The 23,115-nt window shown below is 43.4% G+C and overlaps 1 protein-coding gene across 2 annotated transcripts; it reads right to left on the reverse strand.

Moving 5' to 3' along the window:
• Nucleotides 1-306: 306 nt before the first annotated feature.
• On the reverse strand, nucleotides 307-21,586 carry LOC121558632 (zinc finger protein 398-like). 2 transcript variants are annotated; one of them, XM_045222777.1, is made up of 7 exons: nucleotides 21,063-21,586; nucleotides 18,953-19,089; nucleotides 18,535-18,732; nucleotides 13,907-14,122; nucleotides 5,602-5,799; nucleotides 2,790-2,862; nucleotides 307-2,686 (listed from the first exon to the last, which is right to left on the reverse strand). In XM_045222777.1, exons 1-7 carry the CDS (start codon nucleotides 21,358-21,360, stop codon nucleotides 1,494-1,496), a joined length of 2,313 nt encoding a protein of 770 aa, XP_045078712.1. In that variant the 5' UTR covers nucleotides 21,361-21,586; the 3' UTR covers nucleotides 307-1,493. The 2 variants fall into 2 exon arrangements, with proteins under 2 accessions (XP_045078712.1, XP_041727975.2); XM_041872041.2 differs by lacking the exons at nucleotides 13,907-14,122; nucleotides 18,535-18,732; nucleotides 18,953-19,089; nucleotides 21,063-21,586 and adding exons at nucleotides 6,217-6,353; nucleotides 7,451-7,979 and having other exon boundaries at nucleotides 311-2,686.
• Between the last annotated feature and the right edge of the window lie 1,529 nt (nucleotides 21,587-23,115).

Here is a 23,115-nt window from a genome sequence, read left to right on the forward strand (position 1 = left end):
TGGGTGGCTGGAAGCTATAGAAATACATTTATAATTGTCTACATTTGTTTCTGCCACGTGTATTCTATTATGCACCTTAATGCATACTTTTAAATTATATTATGTGAGCTAAACATAAAAATGAAAAAATATAAAATCTTCTTTAAAGTATAATTTTTTTAGATTACTAATGTTACGGTCCCCACTACAACAACACAAATACATGTAATTTTATCCTTGAAACACTGTAGAATTCCATTCATTCCTATGGAAGACTGCTCCTACTGGGGAGTGCCAATATGGCCGACCGGTGGCTTCAAAGACTGTCAATGGCCAATACATAACATCAGCAATCCAGGGTTTATATACATAATAGACGCAAAAACCTTGAAAAAGCATGTGTCCCATAGGCCTAAGATTCTTTACTTGTGCATTCGTATTCCATGTATTCCATTCTGGTTTGTTTCTGACAATCATTTGTCCTGTTCTGCTTTAAGCTTTAAGTGTTTGCGGTTCGGTTAGGTTCCGACATATTGTGCAAGTGTTTGTCATGTGCAAATTGCATCAGTATTGAAAGTACAAAACAGAAATACAAATGATATACAGACCAGCATACCAAAGATATTTATTCTATCTGTGAGCATACTGAAGCTCGGGTTGATAACACCTTCTTGTGGATATTTTGTATCAGATTACTTCTGACACAGAGACAAAATCGGCGGACAACAGGTCAAGTAAATTGAAATGAAGTTTGTTCAACATTCTGACTTGTAATGGCACTGTTCGGCAATGCTGAGCCTACATGTTAGAGACGAGTGCGTAATTATTTCACTCTCGGATTCTAAAAAGAGGCTATAATCTCACCAGACATTTGAATACGATCAGAACGGCAAGGGTTCCATGCTTGCAGTTGCCTTCTCTGTGTCACACTCCATCGTCAGGGGCTTCCTGTTCGGTTCATGGCTACACTCCATTTACACACGAAGAGCAGCGTAGCTTTCTTCCATTATTTGACACACTGCTCGTACGGCTGTTAATGGTAAAGTTTCCATAACGGAAGCTACATGCGCACGAAAAATGACTTAGTTGGACGTCTTTGTTATTATTTAGCTAGTAAACAAACTTTCCCGAGCAAGACCCTTTTCCGTGGTTAAACAATCTACTTCCGGAGACAATTTACCGTAAACACTGAGATCACAGAGTTGTCTTTGCAGAGATTAAGCTAAATGTATTACTCTCATCCTCTAAATTGGTTTATTTCTCAAAAATTTATCACAGAGAACCTTTTAACTTTAAGCATGTTCGTTGTGAAAATCTTAGTTTGCTTCACAAATACTGTATGAATTTATGCTATAAAAACGTTAACCTTTTTAGACAACAACAACCAACATGAACAAATATAACAATCTGCAGTCAAAAATAACAGGTAACAACCTTTAAGACAGAGCAATCATACACTTCATTCAATTTACAATAAATTCAGAAAACACAATCCCAAATCAACACAACACAACCTATAATTTACGTGCATGAACTGCCTGGTGTCTTATCAGATTGCTCAGAAAGGAGAAGTTCTTTCCACACTGGGTGCAGTGGAACAGTTTCTCACCCGTATGGACGCTCTGATGCACTTTTAGGTTGCTGGAATGAGAGAACTGTTTCCCGCATTGAGCGCATCTGAAAGGTTTCTCCCCTGTGTGTACTCTCTGGTGCCGCTTCAGGCTGCACAGCTGGCTGAACTGCTTCCCACACTGGGCGCACTCGTACGGTTTCTCCCCTGTGTGGACCCTCTGGTGCATCTTGAGCTGGCACTGATGAGGGTACTCCCTACCGCAGAAGGTGCACCTGTAGGACCTCGCCCCCTCGTCCCCCACCCCTCTGTCCTGATGAGTCCCAGTCATGTCGCCCAGGTGAGTGTCGGGGGCGCTCCCAGGGAAATCCACCCAGGAGGGGTACTGCAGCTCTCCGGTTCCCGTGGCGAATGGAGCAGTGGCGGTGGTTGCGGGGTTCTGAAAGGTGCCAAGGCGGTTGTCGAAAGCGCCGTCCATGCCAATGGTGTAGAACAGATTCTCATGTGAGTTCTGTCGCGCTGCTGCCTGGACACCTGGGTGAGAATGATGATGAGTGTTACTCCAATGTCCTCCAAGAAGCATGGCATCTGCTTCACTATGTCCTCCTTGATGATGCCTGGGTTCCATGATGTCACCTTGTCTCCAGGAAGAGGGCGTGTCATCCCCACCCTCCCCCTCGTCAACAGGAAGGGGGTCGATAACTATGACCTCAGATTTGACCTCTGAACCGCCCTGGGAATTCTCGTGTTCACCCCTCACCATCTGAGGAAGTGGGGGAATGGGGTTCACCTTTGTGAGAGGCGAAGGGCTTCCTGAGACTGTCTCAGCAGCATAACTAGAACAAGATGGCCGCTCAGTCGCTGTATCACTGCCTCTTTGCTTACGGGAGGTTCCAGGCAGATCGGTTGTTCTCTCGGGGTTCAGGCTGCACTTCTGTTTAGCAACAGGTCCTGGAACCGTGAGTTGGAGCGCCTGGCTCAGCCTCTCAGGCTCCAGGTCTGACTTGAAAACAGTGTTTGATCTGTTGACATTCACTATGCTGTGTTTGGTTCTGAGCTGCTCAGTGAACTCTGCTTGGTCTGTGTCTGGAGAGGTCTGTGTGTTTGGGTCTGTCATTATCTGGCCACTGTCAGTGCCTGAAGAGACAACAAAAGCATGATGGTCATATGCAGTCAAATATAACAATAAGGTAGTCAATCAGTATGTCATTTTTCATTACAGCAATCCATTCAGCATTACCTGGCATCTCCCTCAGATCCTCTTCTTTCTTCCATGGCTGGAGGTCTCTCGCCCCTTCCACAGTAGATTTGGCCTGAAAAGAGGAAGGAGGAATTAAGTTGACAAGCATGAGCCTTACAAAGCTCTCAAACAAATACAGGTCTATTATAACTCAGCTATGACTAGGCTATATTATTGATCCAATGGATTGAATTAAGTTGTTAATTTACTGACTAAACTCATGGACACAGCAAATCTAAAGCTTCTCTGTCCTCAAAACATATAAAACTCAAATTGGACTTCAATAATTCACTGTACTTATAATAGGAAAACGTCCTTTCCTTCCAATATATTTAGGTCAATGTGAGAATATACACTACCAGTCAAAGGTTTGGACACACCTACTCATTCAAGGGTTTTTCTTTATTTTTTACAATTTGTTACATTGTAGAATAATAGTGAAGACATCAAAACTATAAAATAACACATATGGAATCATATAGTAACCAAAAAAGTGTTAAACAAATCAAAATATATTTGAGATTCTTCAAATAGCCACCCTTTGCCTTTGACAGCTTTGCACACTCTTGGCATTCTCTCAACCAGCTTCATGAGGTAGTCACCTGGAATGCATTTCAATTAACAGGTGTGCCGTCTTAAGTTAATTTGTGGAATTTCATTCCTTCTTAATGCGTTTGAGCCAATTAGTTGTGTTGTGACCAGGTGACATACAGAAGATAGCCCTATTTGGTAAAAGACCAAGTCCATATTATGGCAAGAACAGCTCAAATAAGCAAAGAGAAACGACAGTCCATCATTACTTTAAGAGATGAAGGTCAGAGTAATACGGAAAATGTCAAGAACTTTTAAAGTTTCTTCAAGTGCAGTTGCAAAAACCATCAAGCACCATGATGAAACTGGCTTCCACAGCATTCTGTAGCGATACGCCATCCCATCTGGTTTGGGCTTAGTGGGACTATCATTTGTTTTTCAATAGGACAATGACCCAACACACCTCCAGGCTGTGTAAGGGCTATTTGACCAAGAAGGAGAGTGATGGAGTGCTGCATCAGATGACCTGGCCTCCACAATCCCCTGACCTCAACCCAATTGAGATGGTTTGGGTTGAGTCGGACTGCAGAGTGAAGGAAAAGCAGCCAACAAGTGCTCAGCATATGTAGGGAACTCCTTCAAGATGAAGATGGTTGAGAGAATGCCAAGAGTGTGCAAAGCTGTCATCAAAGCAAAGGGTGGCTATTTGTCGAATCTTAAATATAAAATATATTTAACACTTTTTTGGTTACTACATGATTCCATATGTGTTATTTGATAGTTTTGATGTCTTCACTATTATTCTACAATGTAGAAAATAGTAAAAAATTAAGAAAAACCCTTGAATGAGTAGGTGTGTCCAAACTTTTGACTGGTACTGTATATTTAGAGTCAAGAAGCACTATGAAATTATTTGAAAAATATTATTTATTGATGGAATTATAGAAATTGATAAACATGCAGCAATAGCCATTGGTCAAATTGGTACAAAAGAACAGTTTTTCACTCTCACAGTACAATTTCAGTATCTGCCATAACTTTAAAGAACCAACCATTATCAACCTTAACAGACAATGTGAGTGATCCTGTTGACACTAAAAGAGCCAAGGAGACAAAAAAACGTAACAGACTTTGTAGATAATGTAAATATGAACCACGTTGTATTGTAGATGTATGAGACCAGGGCAAACATCCTGCAGACATATGACTACGTTAGAACTCATGATATTGCTATAACAGCATTTTCAATAGGAATCTCTTGCTTCTGTGTCAGTTGTCAATGATGAAGCTTCTGATGTCTTTTCAGATTGCTGGAGTGGGAGAACCTGCGCCCGCACTGTGCACAACTGAAGGGCTTCTCGCCGGTGTGGACGTTCAGGTGCATTTGGAGATGGCTGGCGCCCTCAAAGCTCTTCTCACAGAAGGTGCAGGCAAACCCCCGCTTTCTGGTCTGGATGGCAGCGTGCTGCTGCAAGTCACTCCCGTGGACAAACTTCTTATGGCAGCTCGGGAAACCGTATGGTCGTTCTACGGTGCCTGGTCTAACGTGTGTGGCGAGATTACTCGAGTGACAGGAAGTTGTGGCGCTTGGTCTAAATTGGCTTACAGGAAGTTGGGTATGAGCTGGTTCTTGAGCTCCTCTTCCTGGTATTTCAGAATGTCTATGGAGGCTTGCCAACGAACACCAACTAGCTTTGTTAGCATCACCTGCATTTCCTGTGCCAAGATGCATGCCTGTATTTATCTCTGAGGGCCGGTAGCTGGGTGAAACCAATTGCATAGTGTTGTCTCTCATCGATTCGGGGTGAATCATTGGTGCGTTTCTGTTAAACACTCCCACTCCCTGCTTATGTCCAGTCCCATTGACCTGTGGTGTAGTACCTGTACCCACCTGACCCCACTCAAAATCTCTATCTGCCTGCTGCCCACTGGATACAGAGTCAATCACTATCACATGTTCTGATGAGGAATGGAACCTGTGGTTTTCTAACCCTACACTTCTCATTTCTATGGCAGAGCTAGTCTGTGTTTCTGAGCCCACTGGGACACTCCCTAGGTCCATTACTTTAGTGTGAGCAGCAGAGGCACCATCATCAGTCACTACTACCTCTCTCCACACCTGGTTTAAAGAATCTCTTAGGAGATTGAGGCCCCCGTTCACGTCACACTTTGTGTCCAGACTCTGTCTCTCTGCTCTGGGTTCAAATCCTGTGTACTGCCGTGGTCCCTGGTTCACAGTCCCTGTTTCTGATTGGAGGAGGATGGCGTCAGATCCACTGACCTCCATAGCGGTGTTGATGTTGCCTCTGGGCTGGAAGGCGGGGTCCTCGGTGATGGCTGCAGCCGGTTGGGTGGTTAGTTCTCTGCTGCCCTCCACTGTTCTGGCTGGGTGGCTGGACCTAGAGTCCTGGTCATCTGCTTCTCCCTCCACCTTGATGATCAGCAGGTCTGGTTCCCCTCCCACTGTCTCTCCTGACTGCTGATGGGGTTAAGTAGGAGAGATGAGTGAGTGAGACAGAGCATACACTATCTACTGAATGGAGATATGGGCATGACATGGGATTTAGTGAAATTCATAGTAGTTGCCTTGTTGTTATTGTGTTATAATCAGTGGTGTAGTGGAGGGTAAACTCCACCTTTAGTTTTTTGTTCAAACATTTACACACTTTTTGCGCAAAAATGCATTGAAAGTATAGCGAGTGTTAATTTACTCAACATGAACGGCGATCACTGTTTACCCACCTATTCTTTACCACTACACCACTGGTTATAATGTGCTGGCACACACGTCTATACAGACATAACCTCATCCCCAGGCGGAAGTGTCTGGTGTCCGAGACTATAACAGACATAAGTCTGTGACAGTTTGAAATCGGCTGTTAAAATTGGGCGTTACCTCATCACTTGTAGCATCCATATGCTTTGATGGAGAGACATCCTCTTGGTCCACGTCTATGGGCTGTCTGTCTCTTTGAATGCTGCTGTTCCCAAAACTCCTGTTGGAAAGTCTGGCTCTGCTTTGCCAAGTAGGTCCTGGAAATAAAGGGGGAGGTTAATTTGACCCCATCCATCAATGGTGTTTTACAAAGTACAAAGCAAGCATAATGCATTCATGACGTATGTTATGTGTCAATAGAGCTAGAAGGATCCTAGCATGATACATCCTCAAATCAAATTTTATTGGTCGCATACACATATTTTGCAGATGTTATCGCAGGTGCAGCGAAATGCTTATGTTTCTAGCTCCAACAGTGCAGTAATGCCTAACAATACAAAACAATACACACAAATCCAAAAAAGAAAAAGGAAGGAATTAAGAAATATCAGAATGACCAATGTCAGAGTCCGGAATAAATATATATGTATATAATGGTGTGTATAGACAACTTGTGTACAGCAGTAATTATATAGGATGAGCCTTGACTAGAATACAGTGTATATATATGAAGTGGGAAAACCAGTATGTAAACAGTATTAAAGTGACCACTGTTCAATTATTATGTACATAGGGCAGCAATCTCTAAGGTGCAGGGTAGAGTACCGGGTGTTAGCCAGCTAGTAACAGTGACTAAGTTCAGGGCAGGGTACTGGGCGGAGGCCGTCTAGTGGTGACAGTCTGATGGCCTGGAGATAAAAGCTGTTTTTCAGTCTCTCAGTCCCAGCTTTGATGCACCCTTCTTCTAGATGGTAGTGAGTGAACAGGCCGTGGCTCGGGTGGCTGAGGTCCTTGATAATCTTGGCCTTCCTGTGACACCGATGCTGTATATGTCCTGGAAGGCAGGCAGTGTGCCCCTGGTGATGCATTGGGCTGACCGCACCACCCTCTAGAGAGCCCTGCGGTTGCAGACGGTGCAATTGCAGTACCAGACTGTGATACAGGCCGAAAGGATGCTCTCAATGGTGCATCTGTAGGTTCATAAAGGTCTTAGGGGCCAAGTCGAATTTCTTCAGCTTCCTGAGGTGGAACATCAATAATACAGCTAGGCCCTAACTGTATTGACATTACATGCATAATGAATGTATTATGTTTGCTTTGAACTTTGTAAAACACAATTGATGGATGAGGTCAAATTGAAGATGAATGTAATTTAGGCTATGTGCACACTGTCAAATTCAGCATCATCACCAACCTGTCGTTGCAGTCTCTCGATTGCTGTGTCTGTTCAGCAGGCGTATTCCATGGAAGCGGTTGTGGACGGACCCCTCTGAAGACTTTGTTCTCTCTGCTCTAAACCTCGCGACCTGAAGTTCCATCAGTTTCATTTTCCTCCGGAGAAATTCGTTCTCCTTGTGGCTTTGGGACATCTTCAGGTGTACAACCGCATAGTCATCGTCAACAATTTTGCAGATTTCGGCTACAGCCGCATTGGCTAGCACCTCCATGATTGAGGCTATCTGTGCCTGGAAATCTACCACGGAACCCGACATTGTCCCCCGACGCTTTGGACCCTTTTCAATATGAAAAGTCTTTATGTTTTCTATATTTTGATTGTCTACAGTTATCTAGCAAGCTAATAAAACAAATACAATCATATCATAAAGTAAAGATGGATAGCTAGCTAGCTTTGTTTTTAGCTGGTGAGATTATTTTTCCTTTTCCTCATCATCACAGTAATGTAATCATATGCTGAACTGTAGAGTTGAAAGTTGGACACCGCCACCTACTGTACAGGAGTACTCCACAATAACAATGTTGTAGCTATGTAATAAACCAGATGTTCTCTGGTGTAAACAACATTTAATTATATTTCTAAAATAAAATATTTAACTATTTGTGGTATTTCTAATACAAAATAAACGACAAACAGTTAATTGACAAAAAAAAAAATAGTAAATTACAACAGTATGACAGACTCCGGGATGCTGACCTTCTAGGTAGAGTTGCAAAGAAAAAGCCATATCTCAGACTGGCCAATAAAAATAAAAGATTAAGATGGGCAGTCTGAGATATGGCTTTTTCTTTGCAACTCTGCCTAGAAGGTCAGCATCCCGGAGTCGCCTCTTCACTGTTGACGTTGAGACTGGTGTTTTGCGGGTACTATTTAATGAAGCTGCCAGTTGAGGACCTGTGAGGCACCTGTTTCTCAAACTAGACACTAATATATCTGTCCTCTTGCTCAGTTGTGCACCGGGGCCTCCCACTCCTCTTTCTATTCTGGTTAGAGCCAGTTTGCGCTGTTCTGTGAAGGGAGAGATCTTCAGTTTCTTTGCAATTTCTCGCATGGAATATCCTTCATTTCTCAGAACAAGAATAGACTGACGAGTTTCAGAAGAAAGTTCTTTGTTTCTGGTAATTTTGAATCTGTAATCGAACCCACAATTGCTGATGCTCCAGATACTCAACTAGTCTCAAGAAGGCCAGTTTTATTGCTTCTTTAATCAGCACAACAGTTTTCAGCTGTGCTAACATAATTGCAAAAGGGTTTTCTAATGATCAATTAGCCTTTTAAAATGATAAACTTGGATTAGCAAACCCAACGTGCCATTGGAACACAGGACTGATGGTTGCTGATAATGGGCCTCTGTACGCCTATGTAGATATTCCATTAAAAATCAACCGTTTCCAGCTACAATAGCCATTTACAACATTAACAATGTCTACACTGTATTTCTGATCAATTTGATGTTATTTTAATGGACAAAAAAATGGCTTTTCTTTCGAAATCAAGGACATTTCTAAGTGACCTCAAACTTTTGAACGGTAGTGTATATATGGATTCCATCCACATCTTTACAGCCTATCAGTCTGATAGTCAATCTACAGTGTCTTGTTGACAGGCAAATTGAAATTAATTCTTAATTACTGTTCTTTGGTCCACCACTGCAGCAATACAAATTCATAAGGATGTTTAAAATCTTCACTTGTTATAACTTGTAAATTATCAATACACTCTGGACCAAGCATCAAGCCAGTTTAACTAAATACACAACCCCTACATACAGAGGGTAGTGTTCAATGTGGAAACCATCCAAACTGTTAAAAACACATAGACCTAGTTTTCATATGAAAACCCCAGTAGTGTGGAGCCATTCCTCTTACAACTAGGGCCAGGAGTTTTTCCCTGGTCTGGTCACGTGGTGAGGAAAAACTCCTGCCCCTACCTATCATTATGTCGGGTGGCGTATTGTGAAGTTGCCCCTAGATGATGATCTTGTGTCAGTGTTTGATAGTTTTTTCCACTAATAGTTAAGGTTAGGATTGGGGAGAGGAAGCTGATCCTAGATCTGTATCTTTGGGAAACTTCACCCTGGAACACTCAGGGCAGCCCAACGCTCTGTGGCCTGCTGCCAGTGTGGACGAGGAGGCGCCTCTTCATGTGGCCAGACTGGGTGAAGCAGTAGACACAGTGAAATGGTTTCTCTCCGGTGTGCACCCTCTCATGCATCTTCAGCTGGTGGCTGTGGGAGAAGCAGTGGGTGCAGCCGTGCGGTTTCTCCCCTGCGTGCACCTGCATGTGCCTCCATAGGTACTCCGGCTGGGGGAAAGGCTTACCGCAGAGGCTGCACTGGAGCTGCCTCTTGGCCCAGCGAGACTTTAGCTGTTGCAGTTGCTTTTCCATGTCTTTGAGGAACCTGTTGGAGAGTAATCCTTGGGGATGAAAAGTGTCCCCCTGACACTCAAAATGTAGAGCGAGGATATTTTTTGTTTGTCGCACCATTCTCTGGAAACCCTAGACACTGTCGTGCGTGAAAAGCCCACGAGGTTCACTCGTTTTGCCCATTCAAACCTTTAATCAAACAGTAACTGAATGCCTCTGCCTGTCTGCCTACTTTATATAGCAAGCCCCGGGCCACGTGACTCAGTCTGTAGGAACGATCAATTTTTGTGAACGGGGTGGTGTGCCTAATAAACTGGCCGGTGAGTGTATATTTAGGGTCAATATATATTTAGGTTCAATCTATATAAAGGGTTAATCTATATAGGGCCACAATTTGCATCATTTTGGCTCTGTACGCCACCACAATGGATTTGAAAGGAAACAATCTAGATGTGCTTTAAGTGTTGACTTTCATCTTTAATGTAAGGGTTTTGTCAAAATTATTGTATGAACTGTGTAGGAATTACAACCATTTTTTATACATAGCCCCCCAATTTTAGGGGCTCAAAAGTAATTGGACAAACTAACATAATCATAAATTAAATTGTGAGCTTTAATACATGGTTGCAAATCCTTTGCAGTTAATGACTGCCTGAAGTCTGGAACCTATAGACATCACCAGATGCTGGGTTTCTTCCCTGGTGATGCTCTGCCTTTACTGCAGCTGTCTTCAGTTCCTGCTTGTTCTTGGGGTGTTTTGCCTTCAGCAAGTGAAATGAATGCTCAATGGGATTCAGGTCAGGTGATTGACTTGGCCATTGCAGATCATTCCACTTCTTTGCCTTAAAGTATTGGGTTGCTTTCGCAGAATGCTTTGGGTCATTGTCCATCTGCACTAAGCACCGTCCAATGAGTTTGGAAGCATTTGGCTGAATCTGAGCAGGTAATATAGCCCTAAACACTTCATAATTCATCCTGCTGCTTTTGTCAGCAGTCACATCTATATAGGGTAAATCTATATTTAGGGGCAATATATATGTAGAGGAAATATATATATACAGTGGGGAGAACAAGTATTTGATACACTGCCGATTTTGCAGGTTTTCCTACTTACAAAGCATGTAGAGGTCTGTAATTTTTATCATAGGTACACTTCAACTGTGAGAGACGGAATCTAAAACAAAAATCCAGAAAATCACATTGCATGATTTTTAAGTAATTCATTTGCATTTTATTGCATGACATAAGTATTTGATCACCTACCAACCAGTAAGAATTCCGTCTCTCACAGACCTGTTAGTTTTTCTATAAGAAGCTCTCCTGTTCTCCACTCATTACCTGTATTAACTGCACCTGTTTGAACTTGTTACCTGTATAAAATACACCTGTCCACACACTCAATCAAACAGACTTCAACCTCTCCACAATGGCCAAGACCAGAGAGCTGTGTAAGGACATCAGGAATAAAATTGTAGACCTGCACAAGGCTGGGATGGGCTACAGGACAATAGGCAAGCAGCTTGGTGAGAAGGCAACAACTGTTGGCGCAATTATTAGAAAATGGAAGAAGTTCAAGATGACGGTCAATCACCCTCGGTCTGGGGCTCCATGCAAGACCTCACCTCGTGGGGCATCAATGATCATGAGGAAGGTGAGGGATCAGCCCAGAACTACACGGCAGGACCTGGTCAATGACCTGAAGAGAGCTGGGACCACAGTCTCAAAGAAAATCATTAGTAACACACTACGCCGTCATGGATTAAAATCCTGCAGCGCACGCAAGGTCCCCCCTGCTCAAGCCAGCGCATGTCCAGGCCCGTCTGAAGTTTGCCAATGACCATCTGGATGATCCAGAGGAGGAATGGGAGAAGGTCATGTGGTCTGATGAGACAAAAATAGAGCTTTTTGGTCTAAACTACACTCGCCGTGTTTGGAGGAAGAAGAAGGATGAGTACAACCCCAAGAACACCATCCCAACCGTGAAGCATGGAGGTGGAAACATCATTCTTTGGGGATGCTTTTCTGCAAAGGGGACAGGACAACTGCACCATATTGAGGGGAGGATGGATGGGGCCATGTATCGCGAGATCTTGGCCAACAACCTCCTTCCCTCAGTAAGAGCATTGAAGATGGGTCGTGGCTGGGTCTTCCAGCATGACAACGACCTGAAACACACAGCCAGGGCAACTAAGGAGTGGCTCCGTAGCATCTCAAGGTCCTGGAGTGGCCTAGCCAGTCTCCAGACCTGAACCCAATAGAAAATCTTTGGAGGGAGCTGAAAGTCCGTATTGCTCAGCGACAGCCCCGAAACCTGAAGGATCTGGAGAAGGTCTGTATGGAGGAGTGGGCCAAAATCCCTGCTGCAGTGTGTGCGAACCTGGTCAAGACCTACAGCAAACGTATGTTCTCTGTAATTGCAAATAAAGGTTTCTGTACCAAATATTAAGTTCTGCTTTTCTGATGTATCAAATACTTATGTCATGCAATAAAATGCAAATGAATTACTTAAAAATCATACAATGTGATTTTCTGGATTTTTGTTTTAGATTCCGTCTCTCACGGTTGAAGTGTACCTATGATCAAAATTACAGACCTCTACATGCTTTGTAAGTAGGAAAACTTGCAAAATCGGCAGTGTATAAAATACTTGTTCTCCCCACTGTGTGTATATATATATATATATATATATATACACACACACACATATATACACACATATATACACACACATATATATGATCAATCTATATTTAGGGTCACCCTATACAGGGTCAAGAAGCACCATGGAATTCTTTGAAAAATATTATTTATGGAATTATAGGAATTGATAAACAGGAATAGCCATTGGTAAAATTGGAACAAAAGAACAGAATGTTTTTCACTCTCACAGTACAATGTCAGTATCTGCTATATCTTTAGTCTGAGGCACCTATATTGAACCATTATCAACCTTAACAGTCAATGTGAGTGATGCTGTTGGCCTTAACGGAGCCAAGAAAACGTATCTTTGTAGATAATGTAAATATGAACCACATTGTATTGTTAACGTATGAGACCAAGGCAAACATCCTGCAGACATATGACTACATTAGAAGAAATTACGTTTGAACTCATGATATTGCTATAATGGTTTATTTCAATAGGAATCTCTTGCTTCTGTGTCAGTTCTCAATGATGAAGCTTCTGATGTCTTTTCAGATTGCTGGATTGGGAGAACCTGCGCCCGCACTGTGCACAACTGAAGGGCTTCTCCCCAGTGTGTACATTCTGGTGCACTTGGAGCTTGCTGGGGGACACAAAGCTCTTCTCACACAAGGTGCAGGCGAACACCCGCTTTCTGCTGTGGACAACAGCGTGCTGCCGCAAGTCGCTCTCGTGAACAAACTTCTTATGGCAGCTCGGGCAACCGTACCGTCTTTCTATGGTGCCAGGTCTAATGTGTGTAGCAAGATTACTCGAGTGACAGGAAGTTGTGGCGCTTGGTCTAAAATGGCCAACAGGAAGTGAGGTATGAGCTGGTTGTTGAGTTCCTCTTCCTGGTATTTCAGAGTGTCTATGGAGGGTTGCCAACGAGCGCGAACTAGCTTTGTTGGCCTCACCTGCATTTCCTGTGTCAAGATGGATGCTTCTATTTAACTCTGTGGGTGAAACCAATTGCGTAGTGTTGTTTCTCATCGATTCGTGGTGTACAGGGCGAATCATTGGTGCGTTTCTGTTAAACACTCCCACTCTCTGCTTATGTCCAGTCCCATTGACCTGTGGTGTAGTAGCTGTACGCACCTGACCCCACTCAAAATCTCTATCTACCTGCTGCCCACTGGATACAGAGTCAATCACTATCACATGTTCTGATGAGGAATGGAACCTGTGGTTTTCTAACCCTACACTTCTCATTTCTATGGCAGAGCTAGTCTGCATTTCGTTCACGTCCCACTTTGTGTCCAGACTCTGTCTCTCTGCTCTGGGTTCAAATCCTGTAAACTGCTGGGGTCCCTGGATCACATTCTCTGTTTCTGATTGGAGGACGACGACGTCAGATCCACTGACCTCCATAGCAGAGTGGATGTTGTAGTTGTTGCCTCTGGGGCCACTGGGCTGGAAGGCGGGGTCCTCTGTGGTGGCTGCAGCCGGTTGGGTGGTTAGCTCTCTGCTGCCCTCCACTGTTCTGGCTGGGTGGCTGGACCTAGAGTCCTGGTCGTCTGCTTCTCCCTCGTCCTTGATGATCAGCAGGTCTGGTTCCCCATCCTCTGTCTCTCCTGACTGCTGATGGGGTTAAGTGGGAGAGATGAGTGAGTGAGACAGAGCATACACTATCTACTGAATGGAGATATGGGCATGACATGGGATTTAGTAAAATTCATAGTAGTTGCCTTGTTGTTATTGTGTTATAATCAGTGGTGTAGTGGAGGGTAAACTCCACCGTTTGTATTTTGTGCAAAAACCTTCATAGAGACATTGGATAGAAGTAAAATAATACACTAATACGAATATAATTTTACATATACAGTGCATTCGGAAAGTATTTAGACTCCTTGACTTTTCCCCATTTTGTTAGGTTACAGCCTTATTCTAAAATTGATTAAATCGTTTTTTTTTCTCCCCTCATCAATCTACACACAATACTCCATAATGACAAAGCAAAAGTAGGTTGAGAAATGTTTGAAAATGTATAAAAAAAATAAAACACGGAAATAGTATTCAGACCCTTTACTCAGTACTTTGTTGAAGCACCTTTGGCAGCGATTACAGACTCAAGTCTTCTTGGGTATGACGCTACAAGCTTGGCACACCTGTATTTGGGGAGTTTCTCCCATTCTTCTCTGCAGATCCTCTCAAGCTCTGTTAGGTTGGATGGGGAGCGTCGCTGCACAGCTATTTTCAGGTCTCTCCAGAGATGTTCGATTGGGTTCAAGTCCTGGCTCTGGCTGGGCCACTCAAGAGCATTCAGAGACTTGTCCCGAAGCCACTCCTGCGTTGTCTTGGCTGTGTGCTTAGGGTAGTTGTCTTGTTGGAAGGTGAACCTTTGCCCCAGTCTGAGGTCCTGAGCGCTCTGGAGCAGGTTTTCATCAAGGATCTCTGTACTTTGCTCCGTTAATCTTTCCCTCATTCCTGACTAGTCTCCCAGTCCCTGCCACTGAAAAAGATACCCACAGCATAATGCTGCCACCACCATGCTTCACCGTAGGGATGGTGCCAGGTTTCCTCCAGACGTGACGCTTGGCATTCAGGCCATAGTGTTCAGTCTTGGTTTCATCAGACCAGAGAATCTTGTTTCTCATGGTCTGAGAGTTTTTAGGTGCCTTTTGGCAAACTCCAAGCAGGCTGTCATGTGCCTTTTACTGAGGAGTGGCTTCCGTCTGGCCACTCTATCATAAAGGCCTGATTGGTGGAGTGCTGCAGAGATGGTTGTCCTTCTGGAAGATTAACCCATCTCTACAGAGGAACTTTGGAGCTCTGTCAGCGTGACCATCGAGTTCTTGGTCACCTCCCTGACCAAGGGCCTTCTCCCCCAATTGCTCAGTTTGGCTGGGCGGCCAGCTCTAGGTAGAGTCTTGGTGGTTCCAAACATCTTCCATTTAAGAATGATGGAGGCCACTGTGTTCTTGGGGACCTTCAATGGTTAGAATTTTTTTGTTACCCTTCCCCAGATCTGTAGCTCTACACAATCCTATCTCGGAGCTCCACGGACAATTCCTTCCACTTCATGGCTTGGTTTTTGCTCTGACATGCACTGTCAACTGTGGGACCTTATATAGACAGGTGTGTGTCTTTCCAAATCATGTCCAATCAATTGAATTTACCACAGGTGGACTCCAATGAAGTTGTAGAAACATCTCAAGGATGATCAATGGAAACAGGATGCACCTGAGCTCAATTGCGAGTCTCATAGCAAGGTATTTCGTTTTTTTTTATTTGTAATACAATTGCAAAAATTCTAAAAACCTTTTTTTTTTTTTTGTGTCATTATGGGGTATTGTGTGTAGATTTATGAGGGGGGGGGATGTATTTAATCCATTTTAGAATACGGCTGTAACATAACAAAATGTGGAAAAAGTCAAGGGGTCTGAATACTTTCTGAATGCACTGTATCTTAAAAAAACGTGTTTTCATGAATTGGTATATTTACTCTTGAATCCCATTCAAAAACAGCGAGGGACATGATCCAGGAAGTAGGCATGACTTTCATAGTGTATTGCTATAACCTAACTGACATCAAGCTAATCCATAGCTTTTTTCCATAGGAATCTCTTGCTTCTGTGTCTAGGGCTGGCACAATTACCGTATAACTGATGGCTATGGATGAAGGCTGTCATGAAAATGTAATAAACCATTAACATTTTACATTTACATTTTAGTCATTTAGCAGATGCTCTTATATATATTATTCATATATATATATATTTTGTGGAACAGACAGCTGACTGAAAACGGGACGGCCGGGCATTTGTGTGGTTGAGTCAGTTTCTGCCATATAATTAGGAATTAGAATACAAGAATGGACATGAGAGGTCTTATGACAGTATAAAATGTCAGCCATTTTGGTCAGGGAGTTGGTCAACCATGGTCAGCCAGTGTGCTGCGATAAGATGTTGTGTAAAACAATGAATTTGAAGATGATCTGCACAGTATGTTTATTAGCAAGCTAGCCAGCCAGTTTAAGTTGAATGATTTCCAATAATTGTTCATATTAACTGCCAACATTCTATACAAACAATGCAGTCAATCCACAGCCATATACTGGCTGAAATCTGTTGATGATGGACTTTGACAAGTTGTAAATGCAACAAGTACTGATATTGTATCATAATATAACATTCACAGGTTTCCAAGAAAAGAAACATTGAGACATTGGAACAGAAAGTGTATACAACTTGTTTAAACTGTATTTATAATTATATGACAATATTTTAGGTTAACAATAATTCTATAACACAATTTCTGATATCACATACCTTACTTTTATTTTTCCTACATAAGTAAAACCAGGAAATGCATCACCTCTGCCTCTACTGCCAATCACTCAAATTAGACTGGTTTGGATTTCTCCCTGACCACAATGGATGCCATTTTCACCTCATTCTAGAAGGTCATAACTAGTGACCACAGCCACAAAGTCATAAACCCTGCCTAATGCTACAATTTCTCTAATTAAAATGTTATTTTAAAACTAACCCTAACCTTAACCACACTTCTAACCATAACCTTAAATTCAAACAAAAAGCTAATTTTATTTTTCATGAATCTTTACGATATAACCAATTTTGACTTTGTGGCTGTAGTACCGAGTGACAACCATTCTAGAACTTTGAGGGTTTATTACATTTACATTTGACATTTTAGTCATTTAGCAGATGCTCTTATCCAGAGCGACTTACAGGAGCAATTAGGGTTAAGTGCCTTGCTCAAGGGCACATCGACAGATTTTTTTCACCAAGTCGGTTTATGACATAGCCCCTCTAGTAATTTAATAGGATCTCTATGGTTTCGGCTGTAATGTGGACTCTCCAACTTGATGAAACGTTGTTGCTCCTTGCTGAAACAAGTCAGGAGCAAAGGAGAAAATGTGCGTATTTTGCAAATCAAACGGTTATAACGGAGACCGTGGTCATTTGGCTGACCAATTACAGTCATCCAAAATTCCTTGACCGTCACGGCCCTATCTGTGTCAGTTCTCAATGATGAAGCTTCTGATGTCTTTTCAGATTGCTGGAGTGGGAGAACCTGCGCCCGCACTGTGCACAACTGAAGGGCTTCTCCCCGGTGTGGACATTCTGGTGCACTTGGAGCTTGCTGGGGGACACAAAGCTCTTCTCACACAAGGTGCAGGAGAACGCCCGCTTTCTGGTGTGGATGACAGCGTGCTGCCGCAAGTCACTCTCGTGGACAAACTTCTTATTGCAGCTCGGGCAACCGTACGGTCGTTCTACGGTGCCAGGTCTAACGTCTGTGGCGAAATTACTAGAGTGAGAGGAAGTTGTGGTGCTTGGTCTAAAATAACCGTCAGGAAGTGAGGTATAAGCTGGTTCTTGAGCTCCTCTTCCTGGTATTTCAGAGTGTCTATGGAGGCTTGCCAATGGGCACCAACTAGCTTTGTTGGCCTCACCTGCATTTCCTGTGCCAGTGGTGCCTGTATTTTTCTCTGTGGGCCAGAAGCCGGGTGAAACCAATAGCGTTGTGTTGTCTCTCATCGAATCGGGGTGAATCATTGGTGCGTTTCTGTTAAACACTCCCACTCCCTGCTTATGTCCAGTCCCATTGACCTGTGGTGTAGTAGCTATACCCACCTGACCCCACTCAAAATCTCTATCTACCTGCTTCCCACTGGATACAGAGTCAATCACTATCACATGTTCTGATGAGGAATGGAACCTGTGGTTTTCTAACCCTACACTTCTAATTTCTATGGCAGAGCTAGTCTGTGTTTCTGGGCCCACTGAGCCACTCCCTAGGTCCATTACTTTAGTATGAGCAGCAGAGGCACCATCATCAGTCACTACTACCTCTCTCCACACCTGGTTTAAAGAATCTCTTAGGAGAGTGAGGCCCCCGCTCATATCACACTTTGTGTCCAGACTCTGTTTCTCTGCTCTGGATTCAAATCCTGTGTGTTGCTTGGGTCCCTGGATCACATTCCCTGTTTCTGATTGGAGGAGAACGGCCTCAGATCCACTGACCTCCATAGTGGTGTTGATGTTGCCTCTGGGCTGGAAGGCGGGGTCCTCTGTGGTGGCTGCAGCCGGTTGGGTGGTTAGCTCTCTGCTGCCCTCCACTGTTCTGGCTGGGTGGCTGGTCCTAGAGTCCTGGTCATCTGCTTCTCCCTCTTCCTTGATGATCAGCAGGTCTGGTTCCCCGTCCTCTGTCTCTCCTGACTGCTGATGGGGTTAAGTGGGAGAGATGAGTGAGTGAGACAGAGCATACACTATCTACTGAATGGAGATATGGGCATGACATGGGATTTAGTAAAATTCATAGTAGTTGCCTTGTTGTTATACAGACATAACCTCATCCCCAGGCGGAAGTGTCTGGTGTCCTAGACTAAAACAGACATAGGTCTGTGACAGTTTGAAATCGGTTGTTAAAATTGGGACTTACCTCATCACTTGTAGCATTCATATGCTTTGATGGAGAGACATCCTCTTGGTCCACGTCTATGGGCTGTCGGTCTCTTTGAATGCTGCTATTTCCAAAACTCCTGTTGGAAAGTCTGGCTCTGCTTTGCCAAGTAGGTCCTGGAAATAATAAATAATACATTTCATAACTATGATGGTTTACTAAATGAGGATAATCTTCCATTTGACCCCATCCATCAATGGTGTTTTACAAAGAACAAAGCAAGCACAACACCTTCATGACATATGTTGTGTCAATAGAGCTACAGTGGGGGGGGGGAAGTATTTAGTCAGCCACCAATTGTGCAAGTTCTCCCACTTAAAAAGATGAGAGAGGCCTGTAATTTTCATCATAGGTACACGTCAAATATAACAGACAAATTGAGATTTTTTTTCTCCAGAAAATCACATTGTAGGATTTTTAATGAATTTATTTGCAAATTATGGTGGAAAATAAGTATTTGGTCACCTACAAACAAGCAAGATTTCTGGCTCTCACAGACCTGTAACTTCTTCTTTAAGAGGCTCCTCTGTCCTCCACTCGTTACCTGTATTAATGGCACCTGTTTGAACTTGTTATCAGTATAAAAGACACCTGTCCACAACCTCAAACAGTCACACTCCAAACTCCACTATGGCTAAGACCAAAGAGCTGTCAAAGGACACCAGAAACAAAATTGTAGACCTACACCAGGCTGGGAAGACTGAATCTGCAATAGGTAAGCAGCTTGGTTTGAAGAAATCAACTGTGGGAGCAATTATTAGGAAATGGAAGACATACAAGACCACTGATAATCTCCCTCGATCTGGGGCTCCAGGCAAGATCTCACCCCGTGGGGTCAAAATTATCACAAGAACGGTAAGCAAAAATCCCAGAACCACACGGGGGGACCTAGTGAATGACCTGCAGAGAGCTGGGACCAAAGTATCAAAGCCTACCATCAGTAACACACTACGCCGCCAGGGACTCAAATCCTGCAGTGCCAGACGTGTCCCCCTGCTTAAGCCAGTACATGTCCAGGCCCGTCTGAAGTTTGCTAGAGTGCATTTGGATGATCCAGAAGAGGATTGGGAGAATGTCATATGGTCAGATGAAACCAAAATAGAACTTTTTGGAAAAAACTCAACTCGTCGTGTTTGGAGGACAAAGAATGCCGAGTTGCATCCAAAGAACACCATATCTACTGTGAAGCATGGGGGTGGAAACATCATGCTTTGGGGCTGTTTTTCTGCAAAGGGACCAGGACGACTGATCCGTGTAAAGGAAAGAATGAATGGGGCCATGTATCGTGAGATTTTGAGTGAAAACCTCCTTCCATCAGCAAGGGCATTGAAGATGAAACGTGGCTGGGTCTTTCAGCATGACAATGATCCCAAACACACCGCCCGGGCAACGAAGGAGTGGCTTCGTAAGAAGCATTTCAAGGTCCTGGAGTGGCCTAGCCAGTCTCCAGATCTCAACCCCATAGAACATCTTTGGAGGGAGTTGAAAGTCTGTGTTGCCCAGCGACAGCCCCAAAACATCACTGCTCTAGAGGAGATCTGCATGGAGGAATGGGCCAAAATACCAGCAACAGTGTGTGAAAACCTTGTGAAGACTTACAGAAAACGTTTGACCTGTGTCATTGCCAACAAAGGGTATATAACAAAGTATTGAGAAACTTTTGTTATTGACCAAATACTTATTTTCCACCATAATTTGAAAATAAATTCATTAAAAATCCTACAATGTGATTGTCTGGATTTTTTTTTCTCATTTTGTCTGTCATAGTTGACGTGTACCTATGATGAAAATTACAGGCCTCTCTCATCTTTTTAAGTGGGAGAACTTGCACAATTGGTGGCTGACTAAATACTTTTTTCCCCCACTGTAGAAGGATCCTAGCTGTGTTGACAGTACAAAGCAAGTATGCTACGTCCTATATAGAATGTCAATAATACCTCTAGGCCCTAACTGTATTGACATTACATAAATCATGGCTGGATTATGCTTGCTTTGAACTTTGTAAAACACAATTGTTGGATGGGGTCAAATTGAAGATGAATTTAATTTAGGCTATGTGCACACTGTCAAATTCACCATCATCACCAACCTGTCGTTGCAGTCTCTCGATTGTTGTGTCTGTTCAGCAGGCGTATTCCATGGAAGCGATTGTGGACCGACCCCTCTGAAAACTTTGTTCTCTCTGCTCGAAACCTCGCGACCTGAAGTTCCATCAATTTCATTTTCCTCCGGAGAAATTCGTTCTCCTTGTGGCTTTGGGACATCTTCAGGTGTACAACCGCATAGCCATCGTCAACAATTTTGCAGATTTCACCTACAGCCGCGTTGGCTAGCACCTCCATGATTGAGGCTATCTGCGCCTGGAACTCGACCACGGAACCCGACATTGTCCCCCGACGCTTTTGGCCCCTTTTCAATGTAACAGTCTTTGCGTTTTGTATATTATGGTTATTTACAGTTATCTAGCAATCTATTAAACTACACGTCGATTTGCAGCTAGCTTTGTTTGTAGCTTGCTGGTGAGAATTGTTTTATTTTCCTCACGTCACAGTAATGTAATCATTCTTTCTGGCCTGTAGAATTTAAAATTGAACACCGCCACCTACTGTACAGGAGTGCTGCACCACAACGTTGTAACTACTACGTAATAAACAACATGTTCTCTGGTAAACAATATTTCATGATTTTTCGCAAATAAAGCATTTCACTATTTGGGGTATTTCTAATAGAAATAAACGACAAAAACGATTTCAATTACAACAGTATGACAGACTAGCCTAGATATGCATTCCATCCACATCTTTACAGCCTATTAGTCTGATAGTCAATCTACAGTATATTGTTGACACGCAAATGGAAATTAATTCTTAATTACTGTTCTTTGGTACATCCCCGGAAAACAATACAAATTCATAAGCATGTTTAAAATCTTAACTTGTTATAATTTATACATTATCAAGCCACTCTGGACCAAGCATCAAGCCAGTTGAACTGAAAACACAACCACTACACACAGAGGGTAGTGTTCAATGGGGAAAACAATCAAACTGTTAAAAACACATGGACCCAGTATTCATATGAAACCCCCAGTAGTGTGGAGCCATTCCCCTTACAACTAAGGCAAGGAGTTTTCCCCTGCTCTGGTCATGTGGTGAGGAAAAACTCCTGGACCTGCCAATCATTACGCCGGGTGGAGTAGTATGAAGTTGTCCCTAGATGCTGATCTTGTGTCAGTTTAGCATTTCTTTCCACTAATGATTAAGGTTAGGATTGTGGGAGAGGAAGCTGATCCTAGATCTGTACCTAGGGGAAACTTCACCCTGGAACACTCAGGGCAGCCCAACGTCCTGTGGCCTGCCGCCAGTGTGGACGAGGAGGTGCTTCTTCATGTGGCCTGACTGGGTGAAGGACTTCCCACAGTAGACACATTGAAACGGTTTCTCTCATGCATCTTCAGCTGGTGGCTGTGGGAAAAGAGCTTGGTGCAGTGGCTGCAGCCGTACGGTTTCTCCCCGCATGTGCCTCCTTACGTACACTTGCTGGGGGATGGGCATTCCGCAGAGGCTGCACCGGAGCTGCCTCTTGGCAGAGCATGACGTTAGCTGTTGTGGCTGCTTTTCCATGCATTTCGATGAAGAAGTGGAGCCTCTGTTGAAATTCGGCAACAGGGCTTGCTTCCCTCTTTGGGGAACCTGGTGGAAAGTAACCCTTAGGGATGAAAAGCTGTTTCGGGTGGACAATCCGTTGATATCGGGCAACTTGGACCTCAATCCCACAGTTGTCCCTTGCTCTGCATTTTGAGTGTCTGGGGGACACATATGTCTGTCCAGACTCTATTCCCCCTCCCCATCCGACAGTAGATTTGGCCTAAAAAAGAGGCGGGAGGAATTAAATTGACAGGCATGAGCTCTACAAAGCTCTGAAACAAATACAGGTCTATTATAACTCAGCTATGACTAGGCTATATTATTGATCCAACGGCTTGAATTAAGTTGTTAATCTACTGACTCAACTCATGGACACAGAAAATCTCTAGCTTCTCTGTCCTCAAAACCTTTCTCTACCGCACCTGCTGTCTCTACCTTTGAATGCTCTGCTATGAAAAGCTAACTGACATTTACTCCTGAGGTGCTGACCTGTTG

This window comes from Coregonus clupeaformis, chromosome 10, assembly GCF_020615455.1.
Source record: "Coregonus clupeaformis isolate EN_2021a chromosome 10, ASM2061545v1, whole genome shotgun sequence".
NCBI lineage: Eukaryota > Metazoa > Chordata > Actinopteri > Salmoniformes > Salmonidae > Coregonus > Coregonus clupeaformis.